Source organism: Sarcophilus harrisii, chromosome 5, assembly GCF_902635505.1.
Source record: "Sarcophilus harrisii chromosome 5, mSarHar1.11, whole genome shotgun sequence".
In the NCBI taxonomy this organism is placed as follows: Eukaryota; Metazoa; Chordata; class Mammalia; order Dasyuromorphia; family Dasyuridae; genus Sarcophilus; species Sarcophilus harrisii.
Window position 1 is genome coordinate 193,217,543 of NC_045430.1, and position 25,651 is coordinate 193,243,193.

Sequence of the window (25,651 nt, forward strand, 5' to 3'; positions counted from 1 at the left end):
TTCTTGTTCCTTCTTTGAAAGTAATAAACAACAGGTGATTGAACAATTATGACGGTTGAATTTTTCAAGGAAGCCCTTTATTTTAATATAACATAGGAGAACTTTTGTTAGAAAAAACTTTTTAACTTGACATTTTAACCTACCAAATCATATTTTTTTCTAATCAACAAACAAGCGCAATGAGATTTAGTATCTATACACCTTTCATGTTGCAGCCGCCTTTTAAGAGTTCAAAGCATATGAGCCCTTTGATCTCAGAGATGAGATGAATGATGCAGGAGACTCATAGGTTGTGAAAAGAGCTCCAGTTTATTATGCCATATAGTCTTGTTGATACACATTTTGCAAGTGTGATCAGCTGGTGAACAGAAGGTAATCCCCAATCACCATTCAGAGAAGCAGCTCTTGGGCTTTGCATATGCATGATATCTAACAATGGGAGGAGAGCCAATCTAGCAATTTAGCAACTCACTATGCCCTATCAAGGCATCCCTGCTCACAGCAAGTAGTTGTGACCCTCAGCTCACACTTGTTCCCATGATCACAAATCACTGCTCCTTGCTCAACAAGGGCATTTCTGAAACATGGCAGAAAACTTTTTGTGCACCAAAGATCGAGGTCACCTCCATACTCCCACTCAGCAAAACCGCATACCCTTGCTCATTTAGTTCTGTGATTATGAAATAAGCTTTTCTGTAGAATAACATTTGTGAAATGTCTATTCCTCATGAAGAGCCTACTCTTCATATCTATATAGATTAGTCTCATAAAAATTTTGTAGGAATGAAAAATCAAATATATAGGTTAATATTTTCTTGATCACCTTTTAATTATAGCATTGTTCATGATTTCCTCTTAAGAATTTGATATCCTTCACTCTTTCAGATATCTTGACAATCCTTCTCTCAATATCCTCAAAACTGTGCCATATCCAGCATGTTCTTTATGTGCATTTTATCTATTATTCCTACCTTTATTTTCGTTAGCATCCATTCTATTTCTTTATGTCACACACATCACAGACTATGATTTTTGATAAAGAAAATAGATTGCTATAAAAACTTGACAGCTCTTTTCCATTTTCTGTTTTATCATCCTTCTTCCACTTTCATTCTTGAATGTTACTAGAATGATCTGGCTTAATACAGTACATAGACTGCTGGACTTGGAATCAAAAAATCTCTGAAACACTTTCTGTATTACCCTAGGCAAGTCGCATTATTTCTGTTTGTCTCATTCAACTGAAAAAATGGGGGTATTATAATGGCACCTGCCTCAATCAAGTGAAAAGATAAATCTTTCATTTATTTATAACATTTTTTAAAAAATTTGAGTTCCAAATTCTTTTTCACTTTACCCATTGAGAAGACAAACAGAATGATAACAATTATATATGTGAAGTCATGTAAAATATATTTTCACATGAGATAATAATTATGAAACACTTTAAAATGTACACTTGCAAAAAAAAAAAAAGACTGTTTTATGAAGAGCTCATTCAGGGAAAATGCTCATATGGTAATCAGAAAAGGCAATGCAACAATACTCTCAAGGTTTCATTTAGAACTTTATAATTGATCGCATGACATGGGAGACACTAGAACAGGACAACCTAGCATGGCATCCCCTCATTAGAGCAGGTGCTGTGATCTATGAGCAAAGCAGAATTACAATAGCACAAGATGCAAAAAATTTGTGAGTTCTTCCCAAATATTATATGGACTATTTATGTATGACCTGTGGTAGAGCATTCCAAGGTCATATTGATCTGATCAATCATTAGATGCACTGTAACTTGATTCTAACATAGTAATATGGTTTTGGTCTTCTTTGAAGAAGGACAATTACTCTTCCTATTATAATTATTTATTGTTATTTCTGTAAACATATCTTTCCCTACATTTATGAGATATTTTTTCATATCTTTTACTTCCTTCTCTTTAAAAATATTACAAAGTTGTAGTCTTAACTAGGAAATCAAGTGTTTGATAAAGCACTTTCTAGAATTTTTTACCTTTCTCTTATGATGCTTCAGTTAATATCAGTCAATAGTGATAATTTCTGTTGGTATCAATTCTTTTGTACTTTTCCAATTTTTTCAACACTAGCTTCTTCAAATTGGTCAAATTAAAATTATTTTTAATGCTATGTTATGTCAGCTCATTTTTATTCTTTTTTTTTAATGTTGATATTGACATTGACTTTTATTTCCATAACATCTGAAGAATCAGAGGAGGGCTGTGCAGGACTGATGGTCATATCATATTTTTATTTGTTTCATAAATTGCCATAACTAAAGACATTATCAGCTAGACTAGACTGATCCTTGAAAAAAAATACTATCTTTGGAAAGTGGAGTCAGAATCTAGCTTGCTTGAACAGGTCAAAGCTTGAATTTTATTAATATAACTTTAGAACACTAAGCCACCTATAGTCTATGATGAAGTATCAGAATCAGACATTTGTGAAGGAAAGTATCTTAGAATCAAAACTGATTTGTCCTTGGATAGAAGACCAGCTATAAATATCCATTTCTTTAAACTCCCTTCATGTTTAGGGGAGTTTCATGTAAGTGAACTTAAGAAATCTACTCCTGAGTTGTAATTTATTAATATGGGGAATTCTTTGTGTGGAAATACCCTTTAAAAGTTCAAGTCAGCAACTTGTCAGCAACTTTGTCTTAGAGAATTTTTTTTGAAAAGCCATTAATTGACTTTTCAATCTACTATTGATGAGTCTCTCCAAACTCAGGTAGGTGGGGCATTAAATAGCATTGTGTTTAGTCTCACAGTCCCTAAAAGACATCAGAGCCCTAGAAATAAGCAGGCACAGGGAGCTCAGTAGATCTCAACTCAGATTTTCTGGCCATCTCCCAGCAAGCTCCACCTCACTCAGGCCCATAGTCAAGTTGACCAGGAAATGGAGAGGACAGAATCTCTCGGACACACCCCCTCCTACTGTATAAATATCTAGTCTCCTTTATTCCTCTTTGTTACCTTTCAGGAGGCTTCTTCTTTTTCCTTCTGATCCCAGAGCTGAAGCTGAAGGACAAGATTGTGAGTTTTTTTCCCTTTTCTGGGTCTTGCACAGAAGGATCATTTCTTCCAAGCCCCTCCAAAGGAGAGCAAAATGACTTTCTAGGCTTAGTGCTCAAGTTAGGAAGTGAGCAGATAACAGTGTTGGGGTGCAGGTAACCTCTAGGCTTGCAAATGGGGTTGTGTATATAAATGAATAATCTCTGTATCCTCAAAGGTGAAAGGGGTTTGTCTCTGTCTATATTTGCCCTTCTGCTCTAATGATCTATTTGACTTCTGCTAACTATGTACTATTCCCTTTCAGCGGCTGAAACTCATCCCCTACCCAGAAGATTATAGAATCATTTTGGGGGACAAGTCTCAGACTCCCAAGCTAGGTGCACAACAGGGATATTATAGGATTTAGAATCAGAGAAAATGGATTTAAATGCCTTCTCTGACACACTCTCCTATAATCCTGAGATATTTCCTTAATGGATTCTTTCTTAATGTATAGAAATGAGGGGATGAGTTCCTTCTAGCCCTAAGGATCTATGATCCTGGAGACACAAGCAGAATGCAGTGGAAAGATCACTGAGCCAGGACCCAAAAGAGCAAGGATACTCTGGTCAGTCATCCCTTGCCCTGAGGCCCAGCCAAGTCAGTTCTTATTCTCCATTCATCATCTATAGAATGGCTCAATTGTAGGGAAGATGGGAGATGGACTCAGTAATCCCATTGAAATTCTTCCAGCAGACTAGTGATTGTCTCTGTGGTAGGAGAACTAGGTGAAGGAATGTCCTGGAAAAAGAAAGAAAGAGTCCATGGTAAAAAAAAAAAAATAGCACCTGTTCCACAGAGGTCAGGGAATATGAGAAAAGTCCAGGAGGCTTGACAATTGGGAAGTCAGTGATGCTTTTAGAAAATACAGTTTCAGTAGGAGGGACAGGTGACAGATTGAGGGGAATTAAGGAGAGAGTAAATGTGGGGTAGAAGGTAATATATGATGTGCACATCTCCAGTGATGTGGGGAAGTGAGTCTGGCATAGCCTATTGTTTCTAATTTTCCTTCTCCTGGAATCCTATTGGGGAGCTTTTAGTACAATTTCTGTTCTGCCTGGAGTGATAACTATGGGAGTTCTTTCTGAGTTGATTGTCCTTTCCTTTATCCCCTAAACTTTTCTAGGTTACACTGCATAAAATCTTGGTCTGGAGGCTGGAAGATCTGAGTTCAAAATAAGTCTCAGACAGTTACTAGCTGTTTTTCTGGATTAGTCACTTAACTGTGGTTTGTGTAAGTTTCCCCAGCTGTAAAATGAGAATAATAATATGATTTGCCTCCCAGGTTGTTGAATGAATTAAGTTAAATATTTATAAAGCTCTTACCTTGGTGCCAGATAGGCACTGGATAAATGCTTGTTCCCTTTCCTTCTTTTTCCTGGATTAACAAAATAGAATAGGATGAGCTGTGTTTGGCTGAGTGTAACTACACACTTATAATGTCATGGATAAAATTCAGCCTCTTTGGTATCAACTATTGCCTTCCCTGATGACTGTGACTGAGCTCCCTTGCTTCATTTTTCTAATTTATAAAATGGGGGGGAATTTCCTGGTAAGAGGAGAAATGAATTACAATCTTTAAAACCCTTTCTACAAATGAACCTACATAAACCAAAGAGCTGCTGCTGATTATGTCTTTCTTTTCCAGTACGTGTTTAGGGAAGAGGACTACAGGATTAATGTTTCCTGATTTTATAAAAAAAGGAGAGGGAAGGGAATAGAATTTCCCTACTAGTGAGGAAAATGAGCTAGTAAGAGTTTTTTTTAATTTCTATGCCCAAATTTGGAATGTTTTATTAAAAGGATCATTAGTGAATGTCCAGAAAATTAAATGGTGGACATCTAAAAATAGAAGTGGTGAACAAAATTATCCAGCATAGCTTCATCAAAAACAGATTGTCAGGGGCAGCTAGGTAGTGTAGTGGATACAGCACCAGCCCTGAAATCAGGAGGACCTGAGTTCAAATGTGACTTCAGACATTTAACACTTCCTAACCCTGTGACCCTGGGCAAGTCACTTAAACCCAGTTGCCTCAGCAAAAAACAAACAAACAAACAAAAAACTGTCAGAATAATTTTATTTCATTTATTGATAGGATACACTGGGATACAACAACAAGGAACACTGGGAGCAGAATGATATAAGCATTTATTAATTATTTACTATGTGTTGGGTTCTCTGGAGGGAGGGGCAGGATTAGGACTAAATCACAAATCTCAAACTTTGCTTCTCTCCCTACAGCAGGCTAAAAAAGCCATGGCAATATCTCCATCAGTTGATTTTGAGGTCTTAATAAAAGGGCTGAACAGTTGGAATCTCCCCAGTGGCCCTGTCCCTTGTGAACTACTGCTCATTGGTGAAGCTGCTTTCCCAGTCCTGGTGAATAAGAATGGCCAAGTCTTCATTGCTGCTTCACAATATGGCCAGGGTCGCATGGTAGTCATGTCCCATGAAGGCTACCTGCAAGATAACATATTGGCTCAGTTTCTTTGCAATGCTGTGGGCTGGCTCAACCAGAGACCAGGAACTGTTGTTGGGGTGCACACATCTGTGGAACCTCTTGCTGGCATTCTCCATGACTCTGGAATGGAGGTGCAAATTATGAATGGCCTTGAAGACTCTGTTGGAGCTTACTGCATCAATGCCTATGACAGTACCTTGGCCAAAGAGATGATTCAATTTGTGAAAAATGGTGGAGGCTTACTTATTGGGGGCCAAGCTTGGTATTGGGCAAGTCAACATGGACGTGACAAGGTTCTGTCCAATTTCCCTGGGAACCAGGTGACCAGTGTAGCTGGTGTGTACTTCACTGATGCCTTTGGAGATACAGGCTTCCTCAAGGTCTCTAAGAAAGTACCTGAAATTCCACTTTCACTCAGGTGAGTAGCACTAAGAAGTGGACATAGTTCTTTTAAGGAAAAAAAGAACGAGAACTAGACATTTTGAGAAGAATAAGTCTGTTAGGTGACAGGGAGGTTATGAACAGAGTTATTGGAAGTCCATCATCATAAATATCCTATTATTACAGGACTTCTAAATTGTCTATACCTCTTTGGCCTCTTTCATTTTTTTAGTTTCAAATTTCATCTTTTTCTTTGTCATTGTTTCCATTAAATTCTTATATAGTGCAATAGAAATAATATAAGCAATGCTAAAGCCCCAATGAGCTGAGGACAGCAAACAAAACTAAGAACAATAAAAAGATTTCTGTTTAGCTGTGTTAAGAGGAAAAGTGAAGGATAAAAGAAGGGTTAAGATCTTCACTTGCAGTGGGCAGGACAGTAATGCCAAATATCAAAAAGAAGGCAGAATTGCTGTATTCTTGGTTTGATTATGTTTTATCTACTAATAAGAATGTTCTTTGCACTGGAAATGACAGAATAGAAAAAATTAACAGAGAAATAGTACCTGATGGAAGGAAGGAGAACAAGAATAGCTACTTTTTTTGGTGAATTCAAGTCTCCTGATCTAGATGAACTCCATCCTTGGATATTGAACAAATTGGCAGAGATATTTATTAATTTGTTAGTGATACTTGAAAGATTATGCAAGGTACCACAAGGAGTAGGACCACAAGATTAGAGGACAAATAAAATTTGCTAATTTAAAGAAAAGGAAAGGGAGGACTCTTCAAATTTTGATTCCTGAGAAAAGTCTAGAATGAAACATTAAAGACATGATTATTGAATATCTTCAAAGGGATGTATTGATTACAAGAAGTCAATGTGACTTCATTTAGAATATTCCAGTTTATGAAATTATCTTCATGTTTTTGATAGAATTGCTAAATTACTAGATGTAGAGAATGCACTGATAGAGTTTACCTTGATTTTAACCAAATGTTTAATAAAGTGTTTCATACTTTTTTATGGAAAAAATGAAGATATGGACAAGATGATAATACAATAACATGAATTTATAACATGAACTCAGAGAATAATTGGTTACAGTTCAACATCTGCAAGAAAGGAACTGTCCAATGGAGTACTTCCAGGTCCTATACTCCAAGGATTATTTCTAACAGTGACTTGAATTAAGATTGTTATGCTAATAACACAACAGATACCACAAAACTAACATGTTGGACAGCAGTTTAGTTCTAAAAAAAGATTTCAATAGACTGAAAACTCAATAGGGATGAATATAAAAACCTGCACCTGGGTACCAAAGATCAAATTCACAAGTTTAAGAGATGGCTGACATTATTGGACAACAAAAAATATCTGAAAATTATAGTAGATTACAAACTCAATTTTTTCATGTGTATAATGTGGTAGCTTTAAAAAAATGTCATTTTAGTCCATTTTAAGAGGTACTTAACTTTCATAAATAACTATAGTTTTGTTTTCACCAGCCATTCTTTAAACTATGTTATTCAGCACCAGACACCATAATTTAAAAAGGACATTAATAACTGGAGAATTCAATTCAATGAAGAGAAACAAGGACAATATAGAAGTTTGAATACATGTCATATGAGGACAGGTTAAAGGTTAAAGACGTGTTTATCTTATAAGAGACAGGGTATGGGTAGACATGATAGTTCCATTCAAGTATTTGAAGGTTCCTGTCATAGAATATTTCTATTTCCTTCTGTTTGGGCCCAGAGTGTAGAACCAGGAACAAAGAATAGAAATGACAAAGAGACAAATTTTACTTCAAGAAAAATATAGGGGCAGCTAGATGGCATACTGGGTAAAGCACCAGCCCAGAAGTCAGGAGGACCTGCATTCAAATGTAGCTTCAGACACTTTACATTACCTAGCTGGGTGACCCTGAGGAAGTCACTTAACCCCAATTCCCTTAGGAGAGAGAGAGAGAGAGAGAGAGAGAGAGAGAGAGAGAGAGAGAGAGAGCACTTTAAAAAAAAAAAAAATGGAATGTAGTACCTTGAAAAGTGACCAGTTCCCCTTGGAGAAATATTTGAGCAGAATTAGGATGACCTTTAGTAAGTTATGCTTCTTTTTGTGCATGAACTATACTACATGACCATTGAGGTAAAATCCAACTATCAAATTTCTGTGATTTCTAAATGTTTATTTTTACTCACTTTAGTGGGTTTTATCAAATTCCTCAAAGAATTTTTTTTTACTTTTTAAATTTTCTGTTGACATACAAACTATTGCTTATGCAGCTATATAGCTAAAACACAAGAGGTAAATTGGGATATAGCATAAACCACTGAATGTGATATGAGAAGATGTAGGATAGGGATTCTATCTCAGATACTTACTAGCTTCATAATGCTGGGTCTTTTAACCAATATGGGCCTTTGATTATCTACAATTATCTACAATATCTCTAAAATTTCTTCTAATTTTAAATATATCACACTATATTAAATATATCACACTATTATCTTCATTAATGGTTTATTTCCTTATGTTCATCATGAACTGAGCAAGATAAGATGACCAAATGCCCCATGAAATGTTTCTTGTTGACTTTGAACATAAACCAAACTCCACTAATTGCCTTCTGCAAAAAGATTGCCTACCCATTCCTGTCCAACTTTATTATTTATTTTAAACTAAATTCAAAATTAAAAAAAATAAGAAAAAGAAATAAAAGGAAAATATTAAACAAAATAAAACATTGCTCTGTGTCAAGCAGAACATCAAGGAGCATTCAAAATATGTAACAAATTTCCATTTCAGGAAAGCAAATATAATAATAGAAAAGATTATATTCGTGACTATCCTTTTCATTGCTTCCTTGTAAGTTATTCTTTTGTTTTTTATGGTGCACTTATTACTTTATTTTTTCTACCCCTTTTTATCCCCCCTTCTCTCCCAGACACATATATATATATATATATATATATATATATAGTACATACACATACATCTACATGCATGTGTACACACATATGCACATATATAGCATATGCATATATGTAAACATGCATTTAAAACAATATTAATATAGCTGACATATAATGTAAATTTCTCCTTTGCTTGAATCATTAAATTTGATTCTGTCCAAGATCAATGATTGCTAGTCCTACTTTTTTTTTCTTGATAAATTCTATTCCTGTAGTATTTGTATAATCTCTGATTATCTAACTCTGCTAATTCTTCTACTTTAATTCCAAACTTTAACTTGCCTTGCTACTACTTAACCTCCTCCTACCCATGGATCCCTCCTTTATCTTCTCCCTCTACCCTTTCCTTCCCTCTAAATCTAATGACCATTACCTCTTCCATTAATCTAATCACTCTTCTATATAGACCTCACCTTATCCTATATCATCCTTTCCCTCCTCTTTATCTCACTCTGTCCCACTGCCATAAATTTACACATTCTATTATATCCCACCTTGTCCTTTGTCCTTTTCCCAGTAATCTACTCACTTTATTCCACTGCCTTACCCTTCTATGCCCAACTTACCCTATTCCCTCCACCCTTATTCCTTTCTAGATTTTGGAGGGTGCTACACCTTTCATGGCATAATTGTGTATGTTTATGTATATGGTGTATGTATGTGTGTGTATTATTCCATACATATATATGTATACATTATGTCCTATTTAAGTCATTCCAGATGTGAGTAGGTTTTCAGAACTGCCAGTTCTTCTCTTTCCTCTAATGGCTCTCTGTCACTCCTTCCTCTACACCTCATTTGTATAGTATAATTACTATTTTTATCTTTTCCTAGGCAGTTTTGCTTTGTAGAATCAGATCATACTCAGCTCTGCCCCAGTCTTTCTTTTGAGCTACCCAATTACTAATGTCAATCTTAAACATATGGTATATATTTCCATGTTAAAAAACTTAAGCAATTTGTCATTGTTGAGTCCCTTGAAATTAATCTTTGATGTTGATGCTTATATGTCAAATTTTCTATTAAGTATTATTCTAAATTCTGCAAGTTTTTTACTGTAGCTTCTAACAAATCCTGTATAATTCTAATTGTAACTCTAGCATTTTTGACTTGTTTTATTGTCTGCTTGTTTGTTTCTTGTAAGATTTTCTCTTTGATCAGGGGGTTTCAAAATTTGGCAATAATTTAATAATAAATTCAAAATTTGTATTTTCCATGTAGGATCTCTTTGAGGTAGTGATTGATGGATTTTTTTTTCTCTATCTACTTTCCCCTTATGTTAATTACTCCAGGACAATTGTCTTTAATTATTTCTTGTAATATTGTGTCAAGGTTCTTTTTTTTTTTGGTCACAGATTTTAGATAAAACATTTATTCTTATATTTTCTTTTCTTCAGATCTGTTGTTTTTCTTATGTTTCACATTCTCTTATATTTTTTAATTCTTTCTATTTTTTTGTTATTTTTTGGGCTCTTGTAGCTTTACTAGTTTCCCCTTGCCCAGTTCTAATTTTCTAAGAATAAATTTTATTCCTTAAGGCTCTGTATCTATCTCCTTTTCTAATTGGCTAACTTCCCCCATTATCCCTCATAATCTTGAATTGTTCTTATTTATTTTAAATTTTTCTTCCTTCTGTCATTTGATTTTTGGAGTCTTTTTTGAGTCCTTCTCTAAGTTCTTTCTGGACAAGGTAGTCATTTAACATTACCCTTTTGGGTAGTAGAAGGTTTTTTTTTTTTTTTTTTTAACTTCAGTATCCTCTTCAGTATCCCCAGTCTTCCCTATTCCATACTAAATTCCTATGATTAGGTTCTTTCTTCTTTTCTGGTTCATTTTTTAAAAATGAGAATTATTAGTATAAGTATCTCTAATCCTGAGGGGGAGGAAGATGATACCTCTGTCTTCACTTCAGCTCTCCCTTATCACTTGAAAGCTCTAACCCAAAACTCATCCTTCAAGTGCCCATTGCCAGTAGTTTCTCTGCGCTATAGGTTCTGCATTCACATTCTTCTGGCCTAGGGCTGTGTCTCAGGCTGGCGTTCCTAAGCAGCAGAGTTTCCCCTCAGTTTTCTTGGATTCAGACCCCCAATTCCCCATGCTTTCCTGGAGGTGAAAGTGCCTGTGGTTGTGCCTGAGGCTACCTACAATGCCAGCTCACCTTAGGACTCCCTGCTCACTGTTTTTGTGGAGCTAGCCTGGAGGTATTTATATTCAATCCTAGGGTCCCTTTTTGTGTCTTCTCAGTGGGAGGATCCCTGTTGTGCCCCAGGTCTTATTTGTTTTTTACTTGACTATGTTTGCCCTGAGATGCAATTATTCTGTTGTTATTTCTTTTGTGGGGAAATCTGGAGAGTTTAGAATTTTCTCACCTATTCTGTCATATTCCCAGAATCCTCCTCCCATGTTCAACTTTTTAAATTTTTTTTTTTTGCTTTTATTGATAGTACAAATTTTAATGTTAATGGCTTCATTTTTTCTAGTAAGTATTAACTTTTTGTTGAACAATATCATAGACCAACATTTAGATGAATAAGTATTCATTGATAGCTTAAGAACAGTGTAATTATTAGTGGCTTCTGCTCCCTTTAACACAATTCTTTCACTTATAAAAAGGCAAACATGGATCACAGGGCTTAAGCACTGTTTTCATTCTGATTTAATTTATAAACACAAAGAAATTATCACTTTGTAGCTAACTCTCTCTTTGCTTAGTGTACTAATCTTTGAATGAATGAAAGAACCTTCCCCTCAGGCTTAATAGAAAATTCTTGGTCATCTTCTCTGATATAACCTATAAGAACTTAGTCACCTCCATGACATAATAAAGAACATTTGTGGAAGGAATAAATGAAACATACTTTTAAAAATACTAATCCTTGGTCTAACCATTTTTCTAAAAGAAAAAAATGGCTGATCTAGGGGGGGGGTAAGAGGTGAAAAATTGGAACAAGAGGTTTGGCAATTGTTAATGCTGTAAAGTTACCCATGTATATATCCTGTAAATAAAAGGCTATTAAATAAAAAAATTATAAAAAAAAAAAGAAAAGAAAAAAATGGCTGAAAATAATGTCTTTGGTTCAGGATTATTATCTATTAGAAATTATTTTTTTAAACAAAGAATGATTTCAAGTTATCTAGCAAGACTTTAATGTATTAAGGCAGAAAGAAATGGGCAAATTGCATAAAGTCTAAAGAAAGGTGGCTAGGATGAAGAATAAACTGGAAAACATGCTATTGGAAAACAAGTTAAAGAATGTTTTAAATGGAGAAGTGTAATATTCTTCTCTAAATTATAATGTTCGCTGGGAGCAGGTTTCTTGGGGGGCTTCTGGAGGCAGCCTTCCTTTCAGTTCAAAGTAATAATCACCTCAAATGCAGTCAGGAGTTAAAGTCCAAATGCTTTATTTTCTCCTTCCAAGTCTTGTCTCTTTTCTTGGGCCTGGTTAGCTTTCTTAGAGGCCTATCTCTCTCCTTGGTTCCAAGAGCTCTTGCTGCTAGTCCTTTGCCTCTCCAGCTTCAGCCTCTATCTCCCTCCGAATCTCTCCAGCCAGCACAAAGGTGGAAGAAAGAATGAATCTGACTCTGCCTCCGAGAGTGGGCTTGTCTCTTAGACTTGTGAATCTCCTGGAATCCATCCTGGTTGAGGCTCCTAGCTTATATATGCTCTCTTAAAGGTGTGAATCTTAAAGGTGTGAAAGGTATGAACTCTAATAAGTACTAAGTTCATTAGTTAACTAGAGAACTGTTAAGTACCATGCTAAATTAGATAATTATTGTCTCTATCAATTCCAGTAACTTACATCTTGTAAGAATTCTACCAGAGAAGTAGTAGGGGAAATACAATAGCTTGACAACTATCTTCAGGTAATTGAAGAATTATCATAGGGAGGAGAGAATCTATGTTTTCTTAGTTGCAAAGAACAAAACTAGGAAACATGGCAGAAATTATATTGAATAAGATTTCAGTTCATTGTAAGGAAACCCATTTTTCTTTATAAATATTATTATTTTTATCACTTTTTGTTACCATTATAATTAAAATCTGCAAAGCATATCATTCTGTTTGACTGGATACATGGCATCCTATGTGTCAGCCTCAAGAGCATGGCATCCTAGGCTGGTCACTCTTCATATACTCTTTGCCTCTTCAGGGTATAATTTTGTGTGCAATTCAGTGGTGGCGGCCCTCTGTCACTTTTGCACCCGCTATTTCTATAATCAGTGGTGATGGGACATTAAAAAAAAGAACCTATCATAATGATTGGCACTGCAGTACCAATGGTCTTTTTCAGAATTTAGTAAGTTCAAGTCAAGATGACCTCTTTTTATTATAGAGGGATATATTCTTTTAACAACTATTCTTTTACAACTTTTTAACTCTTTAACAACTATTCTTTTACTATGTGCTTTTTCAGGAATATCTCCATCTCCCCTGTTCCATCATATTCTTTTAACAACTAATTAGAACAAATGCCTTATTTTCAGGTTTGGGGAAGAACTCTCTCAGGACCAACAGGAACTCCTGGATGGAATCACAGAGCTGGATATTAATACTGATGGACAGCCTTCTCAGCTTCTGGTTCATGGAGCCTTGGCTTTCCCTCTCGGGCTAGACTCTTCATTTAACTGCTTCCTGGCAGCTGCCCGCTATGGCCAGGGTCGAGTGGTACTTGCTGCTCATGAGAGCATGCTCTGTGCCCCAAAACTGGGCCCTTTTCTGTTCAATGCTGTTATCTGGCTAACAGGAGGACAAGTAGGCAGAATTGGTGTTAACATTAATCTTAAAAAACTATTTACCTTATTGTCTGATAGAGGCCTGAACTGCAGCTTAGAATCCCATCTGACCCCTGGCTTAAGTGTTTACTGCTGCTCAGCCTACAGTGACCAAGAAGCAAGGAAGCTGCATGAGTTTGTGGCAGAGGGTGGAGGGCTACTGATTGGGGGCCAATCCTGGTGGTGGGCCTCCCAGAATCCTGGCAAGCATGCTGTGGCTGATTATCCTGGAAACCACATCCTCAACCCCTTTGGTCTCAGCATCCTAAATTGTACTCTACAAAATGGCCGATTTCCTGTCCTTGTGCCCAGTGAAAGAAACTATCATTTCCGCTTAGCATTGTCTCACTTCCAGGATGAAGTGAAGGGAGACAAAATCTTGCCAAAAGCCTGGCATTCTAAGCTAAGGAGAGACTGTGGGGCCTTCCTGAAGATTCCTGCAGAAGGAATCCCCACCTATGCCTCTGTGCACAGATTCTTGAGAAAATTGCTCAAGCAAACTGGCGTCCCCCATGTCAGTGAGGATCACCCTGTGCACAGTGATTCCTTTGAGGCTACACTGCTCTGTGTGGCCACTGAGCTTACTCAAAGTGGGATAGATTGCTTTTCACTGATCCACAGAACTAGTAATGGGACTTGTCCTTTCCTATCAAGACCCCCTGTCACCATGGAGATCAATGGTACCAGTCCAGGTAAAGATGGAGGATGAGGCCTAATAGATAGTTGTGAAACAATGGGCTAGATGAATCCTGTAAGGAATCACAGGACTTAAGACTGCCATAAGAAGAGCCTGTGTCTTTAAGATGGTGTGGCTTGAATTACTAGGAATACTTAGAGGGAGTTAGAAGGTAAATAAATAGGAAGCAGGTTGGGATATTTTAGGTTTAAAGAGAGGATGGCAACTCTCTGGGAGGAGGTGTGAAGGCTCCAGAAGAAAATGTGGGACTCTGGAAAGAGGGTAGAGGAGCTCTTGGGGGTAGTATGAGGAATTTAGAGAGGAATATGAGCACCACCAGAGAGGTGATCTGGGAAAGGTAAGGAGAACAAGGGAATTTGGGTAGAAGAATTCCATCAATTATTATGTCTCTCTTCAGATCATACTACATGGGTGAGCACTGGACTCTACCTCCCTGCAGGCTTTACTGTGTACATCAGAATACTAAGTGCTGTGTCTGCTGGCCTACAGGTAATTCCCCTGTCGCTGTCTGTTGCCTCTGCTATATATACTTCCTCCTAACTGTTCCTTGCTCTAAGGCTTGTTATCTATATAGCTACTACTACTATCTTCTAGTTTTCCTTATTGTTGTGCTGTTGCTTTAAATTTTATTAATTTTTATTGACCAACTGTTGTTTTTTCTTTTCATCAATATCATCCTTTAATTGAAAGAAAGAAAAAAAAAGAATAGTAATTAGAATAGAAATGCACAGTTAAGCAATGCAATTCCCACACTGGTCATAAATGTACATTAAATTCCATATCTTGAGCTCATCTGTTCAGGAGGTGAACAATACTTTGTTCCTCTAGAATCTTGGTTTATAGCACTGGTCAAAGTTCCTGCAAAGTTATTTTTCTTACTAATGTTGTTATTATCCAAGTGGTACTGATTTTGCTAACTTCACCCCATTAATCTCTACAAGTATTCCCAGTTTTCTCTAAAACCATCCATTTTGTCAGTGAGTCAACAAACATTTATTATGTCTTTAATATGTACTAGGCACTGTGCAAAGTGCTCATTTCTTATAGCAAAGTAATATTCCATTAAATTTATAAATGATAATTTTTCATTTGTTTTTTAGTAGAAAGGCACTCTCCTTGGGTTTCTAGTTTTTTTTTTTTATTGCAAAAGATCTACTAGAAAATTTTTGTTTTTGTTTTTTCTTTCTTTAGTTTCTTTGGTGTACAGGTTTTGTATTGTTATAGGAAGGTAAAAGTTTGTACAGTTTAATTGCTTTTTAGGCATGGTTCAAAATCTCAGAATGGCTGTACCAGTTCACAGCTCCACAGCAACCAATACTTATGATTAACCTCCCCCTTCCTCTTCTTGTCCCTCCCTTCATTCCTACAGATATTTCCCATCAATAGTGATCTAGCCCCTTGACCAGATTCTGTCTCTATGAGAATGTATCTTAAATAGCTTGGGCTATCCAGTGAATGGGAGCTCTGGTGGGTTTTATCCAATAGGAATAGCTATTCAGAAGGGGCTATACTTTATTTTAGTTCCCCTCAACCTCTTTCTGGAATGAATACCTCTTACTTCAGCATAAAAAAATGTTCCTTATAACAAATAGCTACCAAGTTTTGTCACACTAGCTTCCCATTCCATGCAGGATATGCTCTCTAACACAGATATCAAGGAACAATTTGTGATAAGTTTCATCCCCAATGTCATCATTGAAGATTAGAGTTATAAGCAAAATGACCTATTTTTCCTTAATATCTCATCATAGATTTGTTACCCATGATTTTGTGAATCTTTATTAAGCCTAGATAATCATTCATTATGTATGAACTGTTGGGAGTATTGTCATTACCTATGAAATGCCCATAATTTCTGAAAGACACTGATACATGATCTAGCAGTCGTGCTTGCCAGTGGTTGCTACCTGTGCTCATGAACTCCCTTTCTCAGGTACAAATCGGCTGCCACTCTGATGATCTCAGTGGGGCCAAGAAGCTTTGCCGAGCACCCGTGGTAATTCACCGCTGCTATCTGGACAGACCAGAGCTGTCAGTCTCCTGCCTCTGGGGGGGCCTCATCTATATACTTGTGCCTAAGGGCAGTAACCTGGGTCCTGTGCCAGTCACCATCTCTGGAGCTGTGCCTGCTCCATACTTCAAATTGGGTGAGTGAAGGCTTCATGAAGACTAAAGCCAAGGGTATCTGGGCAAAGGGTGAAAGGATTATGAACTAGGTTATAAAGGAAGAAAATAATGTGTAGCTTGGATTGGTAAAGAGGAAGATGATGTATTGAGGGTGATAAGGAAGAGATGATCTATTTTAAGGTTGAGAGAGGGGCATTAGAGGACTTCTTGTGTTCATGGAGAATTCATAGGACCATGAGGCAAGGTGACTTGGGATTGTTTTTTTTGTCTTCAGGAATGGGGATAGGTTGCATAGAAGGAAAAGGCACAGAATTTAAAACCAAAGGCCTTGAGTTCAAATTCTGACTCTGCTTTTCATTAGCTTTGTTACGTCAATCATTTTATTTTGTTTCACATCAGTAAAATGAGAGAGTTGTACTAGATCCACAAATTTGGTTTTTAAAAATATTTTGCTAACTGTATTTCAGTGTAATTGGTTATATATTTTACTTAATATATTTTAAAAATTGAAAAGTACATAGGCTTTTTCAGGTTCCCAAAGATGTCCATATTCCTCTCTCTCTCTCTCTCTCTCTCTCTCTCTCTCTCTCTCTCTCTCTCTCTCTTTCTCTTTCTCTCTCTCTCTCTCTCTCTCTCTCTCTCTCTCTCACACACACACACACACACACACACACACACACACATACACAAAGGTTAAGAAGCCCCGCTGGATATTTAAAGTCCCTTCTAGCTACTAATTCTCTGATCCCTTGGTGTTCTACCCCACTGAAATAAAAATTTCTACTTTCAGCCTTAGGAAGTCAAAAAAATTAAGAAAGACTTAAAATAACAAAACATCCAGAAGGGGTAAAGTGATAGATCCGCTGTAACTAATTTCATATATTGGGCCTTTCCTAAAACTGTGATCAGTATAATATTTTAGGTTGGACTTTAGCTTTGAGCTTTACCATAGACAGAAAGTGACCTGGGATGGCAAGATGACTAAAGGCTTTGTTATATGAGACTTAATCGAAGGAACTATATATATCTACCCTGGAAGAAAGAAGACTTGAAGGGATATGGTAGTTTTCCAATATTTGAAAGGCAGTTAGGTAAAATTTGGACGATATTTGGTCTGTTTGGGCCCAGGGAACAAAACTATGAAAAGAGTGAGCATAATTCACCAAGACAAATTTTACCTCAGTGAAAGTGGAAAAGATGTAACAATTAGATCTGCCTCAATGTAAAATGTATTGTCCTGGGAGATAGCTAATTATCCAAAGGGGTAATTCTTCAAAAAAAGAGACCTGATGACCACTTCTCAGGAACAGAGAAAAGGGAAATCTCCCATTCATAAATATGTTGAAGATGGTGTATGAGATTCTGTAACAGGCCCATTTAACCCCACAATCTCTGTCCTTAGGGGAGACATCACTGGAGGAGTGGCAGAACTCTATTCGCCACCATGCAGGGCCCTGGGGGGAGCTGGCAACAGACAATATCATTCTCACAGTGCCTTCTGAACATCTTCAAGACCTGGACAACCCAGAGCCACTGCTTCATCTCTGGGATGATATGATGGGAGCCGTGGCCAGACTTGCATCAATAAGCTTCCCTTTCCCTCGACCCGAGAGGATTGTAGTGGATGTACAGATCTCAGCTGGTGGGTGTTTTGGAGGTGGGACAGGAGGTATTGCACACGATAAATCAATACAAAATTCACAAATATTTGTAAATTCTTCTCTATTTAAGGCATTATATCCAATGTTTGATAGTACAAGTAAGCAGGGGTTTATGAACTAGTTAGAAAGATATAAGAAAAACCACATTGAAATTTAAAAAGAGACACAAAAATCAATAATAGCATTCATTCATTCGTACATACATCTTTCCTTCCCTTACTTAGTAAGCATTTATTATATACCTCTGTGTGCAAAAAAGCTTTCACAAAGAATTACTAGAGAAAATAAATGCTATGATTTCAAAGGAGGGGCGTCGGTATTAGAGGAGTCATTAAGGAACCTTTATTGGAGGGTATAGGAAATGACTTGTGTCTTGAACAATGGGTAGAAGTTAAATAGAAAGAAGTATACTCAAATCAAGTTAGAAAACATTTATTGAGCACCAATTGTGTCCCAGGCAGTGTTCTAATTGCCAGAGATAAAAAGAGAGTCAGAAGGCAATCTCTCCTCTTCAGGACCATATATCCTAATGAGGGAAAGAAACTTATTAACAATCACATACAAAAATGATTCACAGGGTAAATTGAAGATAATTTCAGAGGGAAGCATTGGATTAAAGGAATAGTCACTGGTTTCAGAGGCCAGGACTGGCACCAAGGGCTGCATAAGTGAGAAAGCAAAATCATAGTTCCTCCCTTTAGGAGAATTCACAATATAACTGAAGTTGGTTATAGGAGAATAAAATCACCCACTGTTCGTATCATTCTAAGGTATAGTTAAGGTACATGTGTAAATGTGTACAAAATAATATCATTTGAGTCATGCCTGTTGTGTTTCAAACATAATGCTATGTGCTTTATAAATTTCATTTATATTTCTTTTTATCCTCACAAAAACTCTCAGGGGAAGATGCTTTTATTATCCTCATTTTATTGTTGAAGAAATAGATTTAAGTGTTTTGCCCCCAGTCACATGACTTGTAAGTGTCTGGGACCAGATTTGAATACAAGTCTCCCTGACTCCAGGCCCAGTATCCTATCCATCATAGAACTTAGTTTTTATTAGAGGAAAAAATTAACTCAATACATGGATCATTATGGTGGCTAGTATAAAATTCCAAAAATGACAAAATGTTTAAGTACATAGAAATAATATAATCCTTATGTGAAAGATGAGAAATTGGGGTTGGATGAGTGGGGTAAACTGGGAAAAGAAGTTTTCTTCCCTGTTTTGACTAATCAAAGAGAATCCATCTATTTTCATGTATATGTGAGCATGTTGGGGATGAGATAATCCAGGGGATAGATGTATTGTGAGAATAACCTCAGGGTGGCAGATTGGGCCCTCACACATAGAAATCTCTGCCTTCTTTTCCTTCCTTCCAGGTTGGATGCATTCAGGATATCCCATCATGTGCCACAAAAAGTCAGTGGAGAAATTAATCAATGAGAAGAGAATAAGATCTAATGGCCTCTGGGGTCCCATCCATGAGTTAGGCCACAACCAGCAACGAAAGGTCTGGGAGTTTCCTCCACATACAACTGAGGCTACTTGCAACTTGTGGCCTGTGTATGTACATGAGATGGTGCTAGGTATCCACCGGAGTCGGGCTCACCCTGAACTGACTTCCTCAAATAGGGAAACCAGGATAAAAGAATACCTGAGAAAAGGGACTCCCCTAAATGACTGGAGTATTTGGACAGCATTGGAGACTTATTTGCAGGTACTAGAAATTAATTGGGGGAGAAAGAAAGACTGTCACTACTACTACTACTACTACTACTACTACTACTACTACTACTACTACTACTTCTACTTCTACTACTTCTATTACTACCCTTATTATTACTTCTCTAATATTTATATAGTGCCTCAAATTTTCCAAGGTGCTTTTCAATTTTTTCTCATTTGATGTTCACCACAGCCCTATAAGGTAAGTGCTGTTATTACCTACATTTTACAGATGAGGAAATTGAAGCTGAAAGAGTATAAGTGACTTTCCCCATGGACCCATTTCGATCATCATGGAATCCCATCTGAATCTTCATGATGTTAGTTATCCCATTACTGTTTCTCTACATCTTACTTACATAGTTGTAAAAGGAATGAAAGCCCCATTCCCTATGTCCTAGTAAAAAGGTGAAGATAAATGAGGGATTAGAGAAAAATATTTTGCAAAAATTTTTAAGGATCTACACAGAAGAAAATCTACCCAGATAAGTCTTCTGTTGACTAATTATAACTACAAACATTGTATTGGATATTGCCACAAAGCATTCTTCATAAGTCTAGTCACAAAGGGTGATCCTTCTTGTATTTTCTATGGATTGGGTGGGCAATTCTTTGGATGCCGTGAGTCAGACCCATTTATTTAGCAAATATTCATTGATCATCTTTGAGATTCAATTTACTATAGGTGGTATAAGGAAGTAAAGGAAACAGGAGTCACCTTTCTGAAGGAAAAAAAACAAGAAAACTATTATTATGGAATTATTATTGGTATTATTATGCTATTATATAGCATTAATATGTCAAAAGTTGAGTAAAGCCTAATTTCTCTAAACATTCTTAAAAGTAGGCATTTATCCAAGATGGGTAGTAGAGAATAAGACTGCTTGATCATGTCTAAATAAATGTTTGGTGCAGGAGAGGAGGGAATACTATTCAAATGGTAGGAATATGACTAATATTCAAGAGGGAACCTATTATTTCAATAAGGGAGAGTCATTGCTACTCACATGCTAGGTTGCCTGTGGAAACTCAGACCCTTATTTTTGACCCCTTTTCTCTTTCTCCTCTCTCAGCTACAGGAGGCTTTTGGCTGGGAACCTTTTACACAAATCTTCATGAAATATCAGACCTTATCAGGAGTGCCCAACAACAATCCTGGCAAGATGAACCTGTGGGTAAAAGAGTTCTCTCATCAAGTGCAGAAGAATTTGGCTCCTTTCTTCCAGAGCTGGGGCTGGCCTATCGAGGAGGATTTAGCTGCTTCCCTGGCCTACCTCCCTGAGTGGCAAGAGAACCCCATGAAAATATACCTTCTCTAAACAATCAGCAGAATGATTTCAGAGAGGCCTGGAGAAACTTACATAAACTGATGCTAAGTGAACTGAATAGAACTAAGAGAACATTGTATACAGCAACAAGAAGATTATATGATGTTCAGTTCTGACAGATGTAGCTATTTTCAATAGTATTTTCACTTTTTTGTTGTTGTTTGCTTGCATTTTGTTTTCTTTATCATTTTTTTTCCCTTTTTGATCTGATTTTTCTTGTGTAGCATGATAATTACCAAAATATGTATGAAAGAATTGCACATATTTAACATACATTGGATTGCTTGCTGTCTGGGGAGAGAATGGGGTAATAGAGGGAAAAACATTGGAACACAGGATTTTGCAAGAGTGAATGTTGGAAATGATCTATGCATATTTTTGAAATAAAAAGCTTTATGAAAAATAAATATAAATCTAAAAATGAGTGTATCTTCTCATACAAAATTAAGGGGTACCTATCAGACTCAATGTGTCTGTGAGCAGGATATAGCTCCATCTCTAAAACTCAATCTATGGATGCCCGGAGTCAGCCCCATTCATTCGGCAAATATTTATTCATGATCTTTGATGTCCAAGATTCCCTAGGATGAGTAAGGGAGTAAAGTTATTAGGAGTGTGTCACCTATTTAAAGGGGAAATTGAGAAAACCATGTGGAAACTTGTACAAGTTGAATAATAGTGAAGATATTTCTTCCCTTTCAGCCTCCTAAAAGAGCCTTAGAACCTATCACAAATTGGCATCAAGTATTCCTTCTCTGGGATCTGTTTTTGATTTAAATGTGCTATTATTTATCAATATTATATAATACTGAGAGCATTAAATTTGGAGTTGGGACTTTGGTTTGAATCCTATCTTTGCCATGTAGTGCCTCTTTGACAGGAAAGTTGCTGAATCTCTTTGGGTCTCAATTTCCCTGTCTTTCAAATGAGAGAACTGGACTTGATGATCTCTAAGGTCCTAGACTTTAAAAGTCAACTCTAAACCTAGGATCATATGAAATTCTTTCCTGATCCGAAACAACACATCTCTGAGACAAGTTCAACTTGTCTCTTTAGGAATCCAAAATATTTTGTCTGAGCTTTTATTTTTAATCCATTGTTCTAAATGTCTGGATATGGTCCCAAACTGAGACATAAATTTATCATAGGAATCAACAGGCTCTTAACTGGTTGTCATTGCTAGTTCATTCCTAACCTCTGATAGATCCTGTATACAGAATGTTCCCAAAGTATTAGTGAAGTTTTAAACTTCTGAAAGCTTATGCTGCATTAAGACTTTTGAGATACACTATATAATCTAAGTGTGCCAGAGTGACATGTCATATCTTTTATGATCAAACCTGCTTTTTATGTGATACCCAGGACCTTCTCTATGTTTTTGAGGTACATTTTCAGAAAGATCTAACTCATTCAAAAAGATATAAAATTTAATTTTAAATTTAGTTTAAATTTAAATTATCTGGAATAGGCCTTAAGTTATAGGAAAAGTACTGTAAAATCACAAATGTGATAACAAATCTATTATGGTTTGCCCCCATCAATTCATTCCATCTATTTATCTTTTGCATGAAGAAAGCAATAATGAGACTACATTGTTTGAACCTGAGAAAATTAAAAAGTTTTCTGTCCATGGCTTGATCATCTCAATAAGTCAATCAATAAACATTTATTATGTGCCTACCATGTAGCAGGCATTGTAATAAGCACTGGGAATAAAGAAAAAAGGGGGAAACTGACTCTGCCTTCAAGGAATTCATAATCTAATGGAGACATTATGCAAATATGAATGTGTTTGTCATACACATACACACATGAATAAATAGAATAAATTAACAGGAAAGGCTCTAGAATTAAGAGGATCTGGGAAAGACTTCCTATAAAAGATGGGGTTCGATGGGATATTAAAGAAGCAAGGGAAGTCAATAAGTAGAGATGAAGAGGAAGAACAGTCCAGGCATGGCAGACCACTAAAGCTTCCATAGCTGAGAAATAATGAAGAACCAGGAGGTCAATGTCACTGGTTTGAAGAGTTCAAGATTGGGAGTAAGATATAAAAAGACGGGAAAGGTAGGAGGGGGTTATTGCATTTGATCCCCCTGGCCATAGGAGGCTACTGGAGTTTATTGAGTAGAGGGATGATGGTTGGGGCCGTATTTTAGGAAAAATCATTTAATTGCTGAATGGAAAATGGATTGGAGTGGGAAGAAGCTTAGGGTAGGCAGACCCACTAGCTGACTACAGTATTCAAGGTAGAAGATGATGAAGATCTGTTCTACAATGGTAACAATGTCACAGGAGAGAAGGGGGCATATTCAAGAGATACTGCCAAGGTAAGATTGATGGACCTTGGCAACAGATTATCATCTGATAAAATGAGGTTGTAATACCAGTGAAATTTATAAGAGATTTATATAGCCCTAAATCAGTGGCTCCTTCACTTTTCAGTCCCGCATACACAAAAAAGTACCTACTATGTGCCAAGGATTATATAGGAAAACATTCCTTGATATTTTTGAGAATCACAATACTCTTTTGATAAAGAACAATTCACACGAAAGAATGACCCTGCCATTCATGTCACATATATTCACTTAGGGTTTTCTGAACTGTTTTAATTTTTTTAATTTACTTTTGATTCTTTTGATATTTTTATTTCCTTTTTTTCTCTTATTTACTTCTGTTTCTTCCTTGGGCTGAAATTTGCTATACATATGAGGCAATGATGGCAATGAGGCAAGATTGAGATCCTGAATTTCGTAATACATTTTTATAATGGTGTATATGTTTTTGATAGGCATATAACATGTTATTATAATAAATAAAATAATATTTAATATTATAGTATCACACAATAATGCATATAATTCAGTATTTCAAAATACTGGTTATACTACATAATTTTTGAGTGGACACTGAACTTCTTAGTACCTCACTTTCCTCATCTGTAAAATGAGAGTTGAATCTCTTTAGTTCTTTTCCTATTCTGAGTCTATATGACCTTATTTCTTGTTTCTCTTACTTTCTTCCAATTTCATTTTTTCTGCTGCCTTTTTCCTTCGTCTGCTGCTGCTTTGGTTATTGTTATTTAATAGGCTTTAAGTTGTTGGTATAATTTTAGATCAAATTTCATCTAGGTGAGAAAACTGAGATCCCAAGAAGTTCAATAACTTGCTCAGAATCATATAGCTAGGTAATAACAGAACCAGGATTAGACCCCAGGCCTTTTAGCTCTTTTATGTGTTTGAATAACCCTTACTTCTAGAGCAGGTCCCACTAATTCATAAAAGGTTTTAGTACATCAATTAAAGGTGGTGTTTTATTGTTATGATAATATAAAACTTTTTTTTTCCCTTTTTATTTGGGGGTAGTATTTCCCTTGCTCATAGGGCTCCCTCTTGTGGACTTGACCTTAGAAGAAAACTGTCTTCCTTCCCTGTCCTGTTATCTCTACTCAGAGTAAACTGTTATATATATGGAGACCATTCTTTTTTTAGTAGTATTTTATTTTTCCAAATACACACAAAGACATTTCTCAACATTCAGCCCTCAAAACCATGTGTTCCACATTCCTCTCCCTCTCTTTCCTCTCCCCCATCCCCAAGACAGCAAGCAATCCCATATAGATTCAACAAGTGCAGTTCTTCCAAATTTTTCCATATTTGTCATGCTGCACTAGAAAAAATCAGATCAAAAGAAAGAAAAAAAGGCAAACCATCAAAAAACATGAAAAACTGTGTTTTGATCTACATTCAGTTGACAATTCTTGAATGAAACATAAATTATTTAATTACAAATAGCAAGGATAACCATCTTCTCTAAGATCTCTTCCTGCTCTGCCAAAAATTATACAAACATCTATGATTCAGCAAAAGTTAGTAGTACAAGCAAAGAAGGCCAGCCTCCAAGAGGTGAGAGGGGCATCTTGGGGAACATGTGTTTCAATGGAAATGATGTTAGATTTGGAATCAGAGGCTAGTTAGACTTCTAACCCTGGTTCAAATCCCAGCCTGCCTCTGATACAGAGAGAAGGAGAGAGAGAGGGAGAGGGAGAGGCAAAAGGAGAGGGAAAAGGAGAGGGAGAACCAAAGGGAGAGGGAGAGGGAGAGGGAGAGGGAGAAAGATCTGGTTTTTCTCATTTTGGATGACTGATCTTAATGGTTTCCCTAGACTTGGGAGTCTTTGTCTATCCTTGAGTCTAGCCTCTCCTTTGAGCTGAGATCTCGGGTTTTTTTCCCCTACCAAGAGATCTGTTTTCTGAAGTTTTTCTTCTTTTTCTCTCATCCACACTAGAGTTCAGTCTTTTGCCAGATTCATTTCCCTCACCCTCTTTACTTCCATATTTGTCCTCTCTGTCCCTCTGTTCATAACAAGATTAGGCTCTTACATATCCTTTAAGCTGCATATCTGTCTTTATCTATAGATTCTATTTTCCTTA

General features: G+C 36.5%; 1 protein-coding gene across 1 annotated transcript; it reads left to right on the forward strand.

Moving 5' to 3' along the window:
- Positions 1-3,009: 3,009 nt before the first annotated feature.
- LOC100925368 (TRPM8 channel-associated factor 2) lies at positions 3,010-21,414 on the forward strand. The gene is made up of 8 exons (XM_031939301.1): positions 3,010-3,056; positions 5,317-5,954; positions 13,385-14,364; positions 14,767-14,858; positions 16,303-16,516; positions 17,899-18,138; positions 19,543-19,880; positions 20,962-21,414. The coding sequence occupies exons 2-8, from the start codon at positions 5,332-5,334 to the stop codon at positions 21,205-21,207; spliced, it is 2,733 nt and encodes a 910-aa protein (XP_031795161.1). The 5' UTR covers positions 3,010-3,056; positions 5,317-5,331; the 3' UTR covers positions 21,208-21,414.
- Positions 21,415-25,651: the final 4,237 nt, after the last annotated feature.

Excerpts from the sequence above, each read along its gene's own strand:
- LOC100925368 (XM_031939301.1), top strand. The coding sequence starts at position 5,332 with ATGGCAATATCTCCATCAGTTGATTTTGAGGTCTTAATAAAAGGGCTG. Across the intron at positions 14,365-14,766 it reads GATCAATGGTACCAGTCCAG|ATCATACTACATGGGTGAGC; the intron begins GTAAAGATGGAG and ends GTCTCTCTTCAG. Across the intron at positions 18,139-19,542 it reads GGATGTACAGATCTCAGCTG|GTTGGATGCATTCAGGATAT; the intron begins GTGGGTGTTTTG and ends CCTTCCTTCCAG.